The following is a 14,787-nucleotide window of genomic DNA, read 5'->3' as shown; positions in this document are numbered from 1 at the left end:
GACTTGTCCTACCTGCCTATCTCCTTTTCCACCTATCCACTCCACCCTCTCCTCCCTGACCTATCACCTTCATCCCCTCCCCCACTCACCCATTGTACTTTATGCTACTTTCTCCCCACCCCACCCTCCTCTAGCTTATCTCTCCACGCTCCAGGCTCTCTGCCTTTATTCCTGATGAAGGGCTTTTGCCCGAAACGTCGATTTCGCTGCTCCTTGGATGCTGCCTGAACTGCTGTGCTCTTCCAGCACCACTAATCCAGAATCTGTTTTCCAGCATCTGCAGTCATTGTTTTTACCCTGTTGGACCGAAGGGTCTGTTTCCATGCTGTACATCTCTGACTCTGTGACTCTATAAGAAATGGGAGAAGGAAGAGACTCGATAAACCTGCTTCATTGATAATTGATCATGGACAGCTGTCTGTCCCCTATAACCTTTAGTTGTCTTGATGCAATGCCCACTACTCTCCAGGGAAGAGACAGCCAAAGACTGACACCCTCTGAGAGAAGAAATTGCCTCACCTCTGCAACTTAATTTCACAAATGGAGTATACTGCATCAGAAAATAGGGAGGTTGAACCCTTTGGCAGGAGGACTTTTATTTAAATGAAGAGAGAGACTGTGGAATACTGCAGTACAAAGGTATCTTGTCCTTGTACTTGAATGACAAAGTTAACTTGTAGGTATAGCAAGTAATTAGGATTACAATTATAATGTTGGCCTTCATTGCAAGGGATATGAAATATGAAAGTAGAGAATGTTTCTGTAGCTGTAGAAGACCTTGCAAAGCCTCATGCTGGAGTCCCATGTGCAGTTTTGGTCTCCTTACTTAAGGAAGACATTCTTTCATTCGAAGCAGTTCAGAGCAGGTTCAGTCGACTAATTCCTATGATGAATTGCTTGTCTTATGTGGGAAGATTGAGCAGGTTGGTTATTTCCTTTTTCGAGTTTAGTAGAATGAGAAGTGATCTTAACGTAAAAGATTCTGAAGGAGCATATAACAAATTGACATGCAGACTCATAATTTCCAAAGAAATTAATAGGGTTATTTTGTGGGGACCTGCAGATTTCTCAGTTCAATCATCCTCACAAAATAATGTCTCAATTTTAATGTGTTTGCAGCATCCTGAGGGCAAATGGTAATAAACCACATCCACCCAGCTTCAGTTCCTAGTCTGACACTCACTGTTAATGTTCACTCATGAAAAACAGCTGTGAATGAGGCTGAAGAGGGGAGGAGTTTGTAGTAAACAATAACGTATTTACCTGTACCTCCTAAAAAAAGATTGAAAATATTATTCAAATGACCAAATAATTGGGAGAAAGTATTATCCCCAGGTATTGGTTTTAATAATTAAGTTAATTTTTAAAATCTTTTAGTACTGCACTTTGAACACCATCTTCCATGCCACAGCAAATCCCCTTTGTGATTTGGTTAGGGCCTTTTTGATGCTATAGCAGAGTTAGAAATCTGATTGGAGAGGTTCAGACATGAAATTGCAGGAAAGAAAAAAGAAATAATACTCAGTGTTTGAGATGATATTTTGTGAAGACAGATGTACTATTTGATGAATAGTTTGGTTAGGACAGTGATTTTGGTAATTCAGAAAGATGAGTTACTACCTGAGAAGAGGGAAGCTTCTGAAATTCTGGATAGAATAGGGCAGTCTGGGAAGTTGGATGATTGAGAGTTGAAGGTGAATATAATCAAAGGAATAGAGATGAGTATTATTGCTAAGAGGAGAATGGACAAGGCATGGAAAATGAGGGATGGGGTAACTCATTGTGGAGGTTTAGTTTCAAGAGTTGTCGCTGGAAAAGCGCAGTAGGTCAGGCAGCATCTGAGGAGCAGGAAAATCGACATTTTGGGCAAAAGCCTTCATCAGGAATGGACAAGTACCATGACAAAAAAAAAGTTTGGTTTTAATTGTGTGATAAAGATGTTGGTGAGGTCTTGAACATGTCGACAGTGGAGGTGGAAAAGCAAGGAAGTGATGTGTAAAGGGATGGCTGACAGTGGAGAAAAGAGAAAAAACAATCTTACATTATTGTCAAAGATGAATCTAGAGTTGGTGTTTTTTTTGTCAGAAGAAAGTGAGACACATCAATGGAGGCTCATTTTGAACCCAATTCTGTTATGTGAAATCTAATTGTAAAGAAGAAGAGAAGGAACTAGCTGATTTCTTTAGGAGATAACTGATAAATGATTCAAACTTAGAATAAATTCCCTGATAGAGATGGATTACAAGCATACTTTATTAAAAAAAAAGTTAGGAAAGAAATACTTGAGGCTGTATTACATATATAAAAGATTAATTGGAAAAGACAATAGTACTTGAGTTATCAGTCAATGTTATTCCTCTATTAAAAAGAAAATAGAACAAATCTGGTGAGTTTGTTAATGTTGATGTTTGGAAAGATAATGGAATCCTTACTCAAAGATATAATAGAAATTGAAAACACAATAAAGAATAGTTAATATAATTTAAAAGGAAGATCATACTTAATTAACCTGATTGAATTCAAAGAAGTAGCACAAGGTGCAGGTAAGACTGCTATTAAAGATCTAATATATTTCTATTTCGAAAAGTCTTCAGTAAGGTACCACACAGTGCGCACTCGTGACAATTAAGGTTAGTACATTTGAAGTCAGGGTAGAAATGACTAACAAGCCAGCTACAAACCAGTTAGACTAAATGGTAGATACAATGAAAATGTTTTCAATTGTAGGGATATCAGAAAGAAGAGCCTAGATATAAGATCGTCTTGCGACCAGGTAAGAACAAATCAGATAGCTTTCCTCCTTATTTTTCTTCCTTGTTTGATTATAATAGGTGTGTATAAAATTTGAACCAATGGTCTTTACAATGAATGTAAATAGTTATCTCATTATATGCTAATTGTAAGGATGAGTCAGGCAGGTTCTTTGAGTTTTTAACAAAGAATGAGTTCAAATTTATTTCTCTGAAATCAATCTGGATAAAAACATCAAAAGGTTAAGAAAGTCCCAAATTGCAACACATGCACTTAATATAATTACAGATTAAATGTAAACGTAAGTAAATTTGGCCAAATTATGCCCTGAGAAATAAAATAATGCTGTACTGCTCAGGCTTTTAGTTCCTCACTGAAATGGTCTATCAAAATGTAACCAGACTGTCACCTTTCCTTCTGCAAATGTTGTTGTACAAACTTTTACTCATAAGCTTTTCCAGAAGAATCTCTGCCTGTTTGTAGGGATGTAGACATCAGGAAAGACTCAATAAATAAAATACTTAGCTGTTAGTTTGGAGGGAGAGATAGCAGCTTTACCTCACTGCTGTTATATTCTCTCCCACTCCAGACTTCCATATATAACTTGATTTGTCATGTGACTTCTCCTTAACAGAGCTACAAAACTTCATTGTACATTCCAAAGAGTAGTTTTTGATAGTTCATTTATGTATGTCTTCTTAACTATGGTTTCATGGCCACAGTAAATTGTCCAGTTATGCACTGAATCTCCATTACTTTTGAGGCAAGAAGTTGTTATCAGCATCGCTTCAAGGTCTGTTGTTTCTGGCGATCTTCCTAGGCTCTGTGTCACCATTAACTAGAATGTAGCCCAGAGCGATGTGACTGGCAGCCATTTTAATGTGAATTGGTGTCTTTTGTGTCAGTAAAATGCCTTTGTTTTTCAAAAGTAAGTCCAAAAACACTGAATCCAGCCATTAAAATCTCAAGTTACTATTTTATACAATATTACTATTGCGACAATACTATGGAATTAAGATGTGTATTTTGTCCTTTTTTTTATGAAACGAGGCTGAGACAGAAGTACCAAGCGGACTGTTGCAAGCCAGTAAAGTAAACAGCTTGTGAGGTCTTGGGTTTTGTTTTAAAGTTGGAACAATAGAAGCAGCATGAATGGTTGAGTCAGGCTTGCATGGAACCAGGGTTTTAGTTTAGCTTTCAACTAGTTGTTTGGGTTTTGAAGCTGCCATATGTGTTTCCCTTCTACAACAAAGTGCTTGAGTTCTCTCTTCCCGTTAGAATTTTCTGTTGATGTTCTTTCCTCCTGGGCTGGAGAAACATTGAATCTGAGACAATCTATTTTAGTGAATGTGTCTTTGCCAAAGGTGTGTTCATGGGATGTTACTATTTCGCAACAGTTGCTGTTTAGTAGTTAACTAATCTATTTTTCTGTTAGGTTTTCCAGTAGAGGTAAAGTTACATCAATTCTTTCTTTTGTTTGTATTTTAACTGTAGAGTAAGAATTATGTGTGTTTTGCTTAAAGTTAAATAGTGTCCAGCTGAATTACATCAAGAACACAGCATCTTAATTTGCCTTTGAATAAGAAAAAGATAGACTAGAAAAAGATAACTTGACGTATTTGAAGGGGGTTTAGTCCGGTCCATAACACTGCACTATATTTATATTAGTATATTTTATATTGTGCTGCGGTCATGAATAAATCCAATAGGGAATTGAAATTTCTTTACCCAGAGAATGGCTAGTATGAACAACATGCGACTACATGAAGTATTTGAGGAAACCAGTGCAAAAACATTTAAGGGCAAGCATGGACCTGTTGGACCAAATGACCTTTTTGTTTCTGTTATACATTCATGGGATGAAGGTTATATCACTGCGTAGGCCAGCATTTATTGCCCAAGCCTAATTTGCCACATGCAGTTAAGAGTCAACCACATTACTCTGGGGTCAGGCTAGACCAGGTGAGGATGGCAGTTTCCTTCCCTAATTAGTGAACCAAATGGATTTTTCCGACAATCAACAATGGCTTCATGGTCATCATTAGACACTTTAATTCCATATTTTTGTTGACTTCAAATTCCATCATCTGCAGTGGTGGGATTTGAACCCAGGTCTCCAGAACATTTCCTGGATCTCTGAATTAACAGTCCAGCAATAATACCACTAAGCCATTGCCTTATTTCATTGCTAGATATATCATTACTGTAGTATACAATGTGATTATACTTTGTACCTTCCTATCCTCTTCATTTATAGCCCGTCTAGACTGTAACCATACTTTCTGAGTTTTCTCAGTTATCTCTGCTTTTTTAAATCTTTGAAGGACCAAGCATAGTGATGTTTTAAATAAGTGTACTTTAGAGAATACATGGAGTGGTGATCAGTAACTGGCTTACCATTCCTTTCATAACTTTTCAGCTCACCACTGTAGAGGTTAGGGTGAAGCAGTGCTTTAACTTACAATGTACAAATTTCTGTGACATGGTAGAGAAATGTGTTTTACAATCTATTCCTGCCTTTCCCACCAACAACTGGAAACCTGAACATCATGCTTTTGGTGCAGGTACTTTGGATGCAGGAATTCTCTCTCTTGTTGCTCAACAGCCTCAATACTTATCATTCCACCTAGACTATTGTAAAACTGGTGATGTTTCTGTTTTTCAGGATCAGCGGATGCATTGATCATTTTGCAGCTACAGAGGAAGAAGCATATGAATGTGTCAGAAATATTATCGCCACTTTAAATCTTGATATTCCATCAAACAAGATATCTGACTTTGAAGAGCCTCTTTATGCAGTTGAAGAACTGAATGGTCTTGCTCCAGGGGATTATGCACATACATTAAATGTTAAACTGGTTAGTTTTGAAATACCTGCAATTACTTAGTCATGTAAGTCTCGAAGCATTAGTGCAGTGTCTTCCCTTACTTTCGTAGCATGCATGATATCTGCTGAGACAGAAGCACTTGAATCTAGATTAGAGTGGTGCTGGAAAAGCTCAGCAGGTCAGGTAGTATCCGAGGAGCAGGAAAATCGACGTTTTGGGCAAAAACCCCTCATCAGGAATGAGGCTTGCTGTGCTTTTCCAGCTCCACTCTAATCTAGACTCTGATCTCTAGCATCTGCAGTCCTCACTTTCGCCATAAGCACTTGAATGCCAGATTCAATGTCTGATATGTACTGAGATGGTTAGATCAGGAGTTGGATCATTTTAATTAGCTTTGTCTTGGAAATGGAAAAAAATCAGCTTGAGTTTTTGCTCCTGATTGTTAGTAATTAGTGACACATTGCTGAAAAGTGCACGTGTAGCTGGTTCATGGGAACAGAATTGGGCATATGAGCAATACTTTCTCTTGTGACAAACATTGACATGATGGAGGATATCCATAGGGGTTGTCCACCTGTAATTTCAGGAAGAGAGCAATAGAAATCCCTGAAAAATGGAGGACAGGAGGGAGAATCCCATGGATCTTCATGCCTAGAATCATCAACTTTAGGTGGGAAGGAGATAATGGTCTTCTGCCGGCTTGATTCAAAATACATGTTGAGATGAATGAATTAATTAGTTCTTTTTGAAAAAAGAACTTCGAGTAGTATTCAATACAAATGGGTACTGCTGTGGTCATAGTTCTTGCATTTTGATTGCACAAGCAGAAAGCTGGAACATTTTAGCCAGGTAATTATGACTCTAATTACTGCATCTCAATCTCAGATCTAAATTTAACAATTGACATGGTTCTTTACAGATCATTAGGATCTACTTGCAATTTTTTCCAAGTATGATACCTTCTGAAGTTGTGCAGCGCTAAACTAGACTTTTCATATTCATTTACAAGGAATACATCATCTCTGTGATTTGAAGTTTCCTTGGATTTCCAAACTTTTCACCTTACCTCTCCACCAACTCATTGTAGCCTTCATCTCCCTTCTCACACATGTTGCAGCTTCTTTCTTCCCTGACGTATATTTTGCATCCTCCTCCTCATCCTTCAGATCTGTTGTACTCTCCTCCTGTCCTTCCCACTTTGCAACTTCCTTCCACACTCCCACACCTCTTGCAGGCTTCCTTTGCCGGCATCCTGAGGAGCTTCATTAACTCTCCCCAAGCCCTCTAGTGACAGGTCCCCCTGCCGGCCTGCACTCATCCATTCTTTGACCAATGCCCTCACCCTGGACCCAGAAGATGGACCAGTTGAATTCAACGAAACACCGACCCATTTAAAGGCCCTCGTCCTGGTCAGTGGCGGCTCCCAACACCCAGACCTCATCCACCCCATGGTCATCTCCTCATATCCCCAAAGTTCCCAACTCTGCCACCACTCCACCCCGTTGACTCTGCCCTGGTACTCCTGTTCCTAACTCTCGCCTTTTATGCCACTTCCAGCATTAGCTTTCATCCCCACAACCTTTTCTGACTACATGTAACAAGAGAAGCTTCCTTCCCTTCACCATTGCCTGAAGGAGTCAAGGAAGCAGGATTTTATGTAGCAATTGTGAGTTTAAATCAATCAATCATTGAACTTGACCTCTGGCATTCAGATTTGCTGGGATGAGGCAGGCTGCTTGGTGCTCGGGATTTAACCCATTTACTGTACAAGACTTGTGTTTTAGACTTTTTTTTAATATTAAGCAAGTTAAGTGAAGATTCTTAACATACATTGTGGAAAGAAATTGCTTACTGTTTTACTTATCAACGACAAGTGTACTGATTTTCTTTCATCTAGATAGTTTAAATTTCTGATAGGTTTATATTCTGATAGGTATACAAAATGTTATACATTAAAGCAGTGATGAAGTTTTACTTTTGAAATCCAAAAACAAAGCAGTCCCCAATGTGAGTAGCGGTGTCTGCATTATGCAGAAAAGCATATGCAGAATCCTAGGGCTTTAACTGTATTGCTAGTCCAACCGTTCACTAAACAGCATTTCAGTAAGTCAAATTTTAGCTTGAATGCCATAATACATTGAAAGTTAAAAAGAAGACTATGGAAAGTTTTATTTTAACCCAGCAATTTGGGTGCAAGAATGAGGCACATTAAAAATCATTTTAAAACTGTGGAGCTGACAAAATTAATCATGTATTGGCTGGCAGATCGTGGAGTGTTGAAGGAATGATTTGGATGCGTGCATAAGAGGTACAATTGGTAAGTTTGCAGGTGACACCAAAATTGGAGGTGTAGTGGACAGCGAAGAGGGTTACCTCAGATTGCAACAGGATCTTGACCAGATGGGCCAATGGGCTGAGAAGTGGCAGATGGAGTTTAATTCCGATAAATGCGAGGTGCTGCATTTTGGGAAAGCAAATCTTAGCAGGACTTATACACTTACTTGATTTTACTTGCAGTCATTTAAATACCAAATATTCTATTTGCTCTTGTAAACATTTCCCTTCATTGTCTAAGATTTAACGTTATGCCTTTTCCGTTCTCCTGCATTAATTCAACCCATTCATAGAGTCAGAGATGTACAATTTGGAAACAGACCCTTCGGTCCAACCTGTCCATGCCGACCAGATATCCCAACCCAATCTCTTTGTTGAATAAAAAGACCTTGGAATGCAGGTTCATAGCTCCTTGAAAGTGGAGTCACAGGTAGATAGGATAGTGAAGAAGGCGTTTGATATGCTTTCCTTTATTGGTCAGAGTATTGAATACAGGAGTTGGGAGGTCATGTTGCGGCTGTACAGGACATTGGTTAGGCCACTGTTGGAATATTGCATGCAATTCTGGTCTCCTTCCTATCGGAAAGATGTTGTGAAACTTGAAAGGGTTGAGAAAAGATTTACAAGGATGATGCCGGGGTTGGAGGAGTTGAACTATAGGGAGAGGCTGAACAGACTGGGGCTGTTTTCCCTGGAGCGTCGGAGGCTGAGGGGTGATCTTATAGAGGTTTACAAAATTATGAGGGGCATGGATAAGGTAAATAGGCAAAGTCTTTTCCGTGGGGTGGGGGAGTCCAGAACTAGAGGGCATAGGTTTAGGGTAAGAGGGGAAAGATATAAAAGAGACCTAAGGGGCACCTTTTTCACACAGAGGGTGGTACGTGTATGGAATGATCTGCCAGAGGATGTGGTGGAGGCTGGTACAATTGCAACATTTAAGAGGCATCCGGTTGGGTATATGAATAGGAAGGGTTTGGAGGGATATGGGCCAGGTGCTAGCAGGTGGGACTAGATTGAGTTGGGATATCTGGTCGGCATGGACGAGTTGGACCGAAGGGTCTGTTTCCAAGTTGTACATCTCTGACTCTATGAATGGGTTGAATTAATGCAAGAGAACGGAAAAGGCATAACGTTAAATTTTAGACAATGAAGGGAAATGTTTACAAGAGCAAATAGAATATTTGGTATTTAAATGACTGCAAGTAAAATCAAAAATGTATAAGTAATGATACAGGAGATAGGGGCACAATAGGGAAATTGGACGAAAATTGAGCTGGTGTTAAGATATCTTTCAGCTTCTTCTGTCTTTTCCAGGAATAGTCTTGATGTGCAGCAGTGACAGACATACAGTTAAAGAAGCAATTGAGAGATGTTTTGAACGAGCTATTAGCTATCTACCATCATGGACAGCTCATATACAGCTGAGAGGTGACGAGAGAACAACAGGAAGTCTTTGAGACCTGCCGGTGCTATGCATTCTGTAATGTAGAAGAGGAAAACAGTTAACTTGAGGCTAGCCATAGGCAGAGCGTTGTGATGACAATAGCAGGTCATTTAGACAAATGTTAATGAAAGAGGTGTTGGTAAAAAAATTGGCACTTCCTGCAGATAAGTCCTGGGCTTCCTCCACCGCCAGATTCTAGCCACCCGACGTGTGGAGGAAGAACACCTCATCTATTGCCTTGGGACCCTCCAACCACACGGGATCAATGTTGATTTCACCAGTTTCGTCTCCCCTCTCCCCCACCTTATCCCAGATCCATCCCTCCAACTCAGCACCGTTCTATTGAACTGTCCTACCTGTCCATCATCTTTCCCGCCTATCCGCTCCACCCTCTGCTATGACCTAACACCTCCTATCACCTCCCATCTTCATCTGCCTATCGTATTCCCAGCTACCTTCTCCCCTTGGGCTTCCTCCACATTCCTGATGAAGAGCTTATGCTCGGAACGTCGACTTTCCTGCTCCTCAGATGCTGTCTGACCAGCTGTGCTTTTCCAGCACCATACTTTTTGATTCTGACGTCTAGCAACTGTAAACCTCACTTTCTCCCTGCAGAATATCTTCCCAAATCGATCTAATTCCCATCTCCTAATTTCTTCAGAAGGAGCTCCTCAAAGTCACCATTTCTCTGTGCAGTAATTAACTATGAAGTCTACCAGTGGCCTATGAAATCCTTCATGCTTTATCATGATTCTGACTTGTCATCCTGTACAACTTGCCCAAATGCACAATATTCCTGGAGGTGGGTTCCTAATCAAAAATCTTGAGAAATTTCAATCGGAAGCCCTCTTACTCATGTCTGGATTCCAAGCAGACAAATCCTTTTGCCATTTGTACAAAAATTGAGTAGTTAGCACTGCTGCCTTACAGCTCCAAGGACCTGGGTTCGATTCCAGCCTTGGGTGACTATGTGGAGTTTGCACATTCTTCCTATGTCTGCGCAGGTTTCCTCCAAGTTCTCCAATTTCCTCCCACAGTCCAAAATGTGTATGTTATAGACAATAGGTGCAGGAGTAGGCCATTCTGCCCTTTGAGCCAGCACCACCATTCATTATGATCATCGTTGATCATCCGCAGTCAGCATCCTGTTCCTGCCTTATCCCCATAACCCTTGATTCCACTAACCTTAAGAGCTCTATCCAACTCCTTCTTCTTGAAAGTATCCAGAGACTTGGCCTCCACAGCCTTCTGGGCAGAGCATTCCATACACCCACCACTCTCTGGGTGAAGAAGTTTCTCCTCAACTCTGTTCTAAGTGGCCTATCCATCTGGTTTGGGACTCACCCATCAGCGGAAACGTGCTTCCTGCCTCCAGAGTGTCCAATCCTTAATAAACTTATACGTCTCAATCAGATTCCCTCTCAGCCTTCTAAACTCAAGCATATACAAGCCCAGTTACTCCAATCTTTCAAGATAGTCCCGCCATTCTGGGAATTGACCTCGTGAACCTACGCTGCACTCCCTCAATAGCCAGAATGTCTTTCCTCAAATTTGGAGACCAAAACTGTGCACAATATTCCAGGTGTGGTCTCACCAGGGCCCTGTACAGCTGCAGAAGGACCTCTTTGCTTCTGTACTCAGTTCCTCTTGTTATAAAGGCCAACATGCTATTAGCTTTCTTCACTACCTGCTGTACCTACATGCTTGCTTTCATAGACTGATATACAAAAACACCTAGATCTGGTTTTACCGCCCGTTTACCTAACTTGATTCCATTTAGGTAGTAATCTACCTTCCTGTTCTTGCCACCAAAATGGATAACCATACATTTATCCACATTAAACTGCTTCTGCCATGCATCCGTCCAGCTCACTTGGCTGTCCAGGTCACCCTGTATTCTCCTAACATCCTCCTCACATTTCACCCTGCCACCCAGCTTTGTGTCATCAGCAAATTTGCTAATATTACTTTTAATACCTTCTTCTATATCATTAATGTACATTGTAAAAAGCTGCGGTCCGAGCACTGATCCCTGCGGCACACCACTGGTCACCGCCTGCCATTCCGAAAGGGAGCCGTTTATTACTACTCTTTGTTTCTTGTCAGCCACCCAATTTTCAATCCATGTCAGTATTTTGCCCCTAATACCATGTTCCCTAATTTTGCTCACTAACCTCCTATGTGGGACTTTATCATAAGCTTTCTAAAAGTCCAGGTATACTACATCCACTGGATCTCCCTTGTCCATCTTCAGAGTTACATCCTCAAAAAAATTCCAGAAGATTAGTCAAGCATGATTTCCCCTTCATTAATCCATGCTGACTCTGACCTATCCTGTTGCTGCCATCCAGATGTTGTAATTTTGTTCTTTATAATTGACTCCAGCATTTTTCCCACCACTGAGGTCAGACTAACTGGTCTATAATTCTCTGTTTTTTTCTCCCTCCTTTCTTAAAAAGTGGTACAACATTAGCCACCCTCCAATCTGCAGGAACTGATCCTGAATCTATAGAACTTTGGAAAATAATCACCAATACATCCACGATTTCTAGAGCCACCTCCTTCAGTAACCTGGGATGTAGACCATCAGGTCCCAGGGACTTATCAGCCTTCAGACCTAACAGTCTCTCCAACACCAATTCCTGGCAAATATAAATTCCCTTCAGTTCAGGTCCTTCAGCCACTATTACATCTGGGAGATTGCTTGTGTCTTCCCCAGTGAACACAGATCTAAAGTACCAATTCAACTCTTCAGCCATTTCTTTGTTTCCCATAATAAATTTACCCATTTCTGCCTTCAAGGGCCCAATTTTAGTCTTAACCATTTTTTTTCTTTTTACATACCTAAAAAAGCCTTTACTATCCTCCTTTATATTTTTGGCCAGTTTACCTTCGTACCTGATTTTTTTCTTTGCGTATTTCCTTTTTAGTTATCCTCTGTTGTTCTTTAAAAGCTTCCCAGTCCTCCGATTTCCCACTCATCTTTACTATGTTATACTTTTTCCGCTTTGGTCTTTATATGGTCCTTAACTTCCCTCGTCAGCCATGGCCACCCCTACCTTCCCTTAGGATCTTCCTTCCTTTTTGGAATGAACTGATCCTGCATCTTCTGCATTATACCCAGAAATACCTGCCATTGTTGTTCCACTGCCATCCCTGCTAGGGTATTGCACCATTGAACTTTGGCCAGTTCTTCCCTCATAGCTCCATAGTTCCCCTTATTCAGCTGAAATATTGTCACTTCCGATTCTACCAATCTCCCTTTCAAACTGCAGATTAAAGCTTATTGTATTGTGGTCACTACCTCCTAATTGCTCCTTTACTTCGAGGTCCCTGATCAAATCCGGTTTGTTGCACAACACCAGATCCAGAATTGCCTTCTCCCTGGTAGGCCCAGCACAAGCTGTTCTAAGAATCCATCTCGGAGGCACTCCACAAACTCCCTTTCTTGGGTTCCAGTACCATCCTGATTCTCCCAGTCTACCTGCATGTTGAAATCCCCATAACAACTGTAGTAATACCTTTGCGACAGGCCAATTTCAGCTCCTTATTCAACCTACACACTACATCCAGGCTACTGTTTGGGTGCCTGTAGATAACTCCCATTAGGGTCTTTCTACCCCTAGAATTTCTCAGCTCTATCCATACCGACTCTACATCCCCTGATTCTAGGTCCCCCCCTGCAAGGGACTGAATATCATTCCTTACCAACAGGGCCACCCCACCCCCACTGCCAGTCAGTCTGTCCTTACGATAACACGTACAGCCTTGAATGTTCATTTCCCAGGCCCTGTCCACTTGAAGCCACATCTCAGTTATCCCCACAACATCGTAACTGCCAATTTCCAAATGAGCCTCAAGCTCATCCACCTTATTTCTAATGCTTCGTACATTCATAAATAATATTTTGAATTTGTTACTCCCCTCACCCTTCCTATCAATCCCTATTTCATTTGACCTTACGGCATAATCCTTTTTTGAGTTTTCTGCTCCATTGATTCCATTGTCTTTCTTGACTTCTCTTGTTCTAACTTTCCCTTTAACTTCCTTCTTAAATTTCCAGTTTGTCCCCTCCCCCGCTATTTAGTTTATGCACAGCTGTGTCGCAGTGGCAAATCTACCTGGCAGAAGGTGAATTGACCATACTAAATTGCCCCGCAGTGTCCAGAGGTGTATAGTCCAGGTGGATTAGTCTACATATGGTAAATGTGAGGTTACGAGGATAGGGTGAGGGTCTGGATCTGGGTAGGATGCTCTTCAGAGGGTCAGTGCAGACTCGAAGGGCTAAATAGCCTCTTTCCACACTCTGGAGATTCTATGATTCTATAAGTTAATGCCCAAGAGGCCTATTGGAGAAAGCCAAGTCTTTTGTACGGATAAAACAGGGGTATTGGAGATGCGGAGCTAGGTGTACAATTTGCAATCTGACTGTCAAAGCTGAGTAAGCTCATAATTGAGTAGTCTGTTATCTAAGTGCTCATGTCCATGTGTGAGCCTAGCAATTGAGCGTTAGCAGTTTTTTAGACCAAGAGAGTTATCGTAGCTCATTTGTATATGACATCCAAAAATTCACATTTTCTTCAGCAGGGGTCAGTATTTTCTTTTTTTAAGAACAGGGAGTATATCTCCTGTTTATTGTCAGAAAGTTTCCTGCTCACTGTCTGCAATAACCAGAATTACACGATCACAAATATAAATATACTCTCAAGTACATTTTGTATTAATTTTTACATTGTATTTATAAAAGAAATGTTTTAGTGAAGGCACTAAATCAAATAGTATGGAGCATTATTGTGTGAAAGTGGGTGGATTTTAATTCCGGATGCAGAAATTGCAGGCATTCCAGCGCAGCATGCAGAGGCCTGTGGACAGTTAAGGCTGGCAGGCAGCAAAATCAGGAAGATGGATTCTATTTGTAAAGGCAGAGAGTTTACAGAGGTCGTGATCCCAAAGGTATTCTTTTTGAGGTGAGAGGTGGGCATGTGCTTCTGCTAATCTAAAAAAAAATTCTTTCCTTTTCATTTTGGAGCCTCATATTCCATTAAATTTTAAATGGATGAAAGATGCATTGCGCACACCTTTCCCAGCTCTTGGTCGAAAATTCATCCAGATGAATGTGTTAATACAGTTATCCTCTAGAAATTGTAGGAGCTGTAATGATTTAGGCTGGTACCTCGGCTCACCAGTTGAATGTGCGAGTAAATGGGCAGTGAGTATTGAACATCAATTTTGATTCCTGTACTGTTCTGCTTTCACTAAATGAATCAACTTAAAATCACATCCAGTATTCATTTCCTGCATAAAACCAGAAAATGCTGGAGAAACTCAGCAGGTCTGACAGCATCTGTGGAGAGAGGGACAGAGTTAACACTTCAGAACTTTAGTTCTTGCACTTTCTTTTCTCTTGAACAAATCATTAATTTTCTAATA

General features: G+C 40.6%; 1 protein-coding gene across 3 annotated transcripts in view; it reads left to right on the top strand.

The window, feature by feature from the left end:
- Positions 1 to 14,787, top strand: part of si:ch211-198n5.11 (methylcrotonoyl-coenzyme A carboxylase 2) — an 83,453-nt gene that overhangs the window by 33,571 nt on the left and 35,095 nt on the right. For all 3 annotated transcript variants that reach the window (XR_006312986.1, XM_043699369.1, XM_043699370.1), the window contains exon 7: positions 5,417 to 5,609. Coding sequence is in view for 2 of the 3 variants with exons in the window: in XM_043699369.1 (XP_043555304.1) it covers positions 5,417 to 5,609 (193 nt within the window). In the remaining variant the exon portion in view is untranslated. The remainder of the gene's footprint in view (positions 1 to 5,416; positions 5,610 to 14,787) is intronic.

The sequence above is a fragment of the Chiloscyllium plagiosum genome, chromosome 11, assembly GCF_004010195.1.
Source record: "Chiloscyllium plagiosum isolate BGI_BamShark_2017 chromosome 11, ASM401019v2, whole genome shotgun sequence".
In the NCBI taxonomy this organism is placed as follows: domain Eukaryota; kingdom Metazoa; phylum Chordata; class Chondrichthyes; order Orectolobiformes; family Hemiscylliidae; genus Chiloscyllium; species Chiloscyllium plagiosum.
The sequence above is the reverse complement of the archived record's forward strand: the minus strand, read 5'-3'. Positions and strand labels throughout refer to the sequence as shown.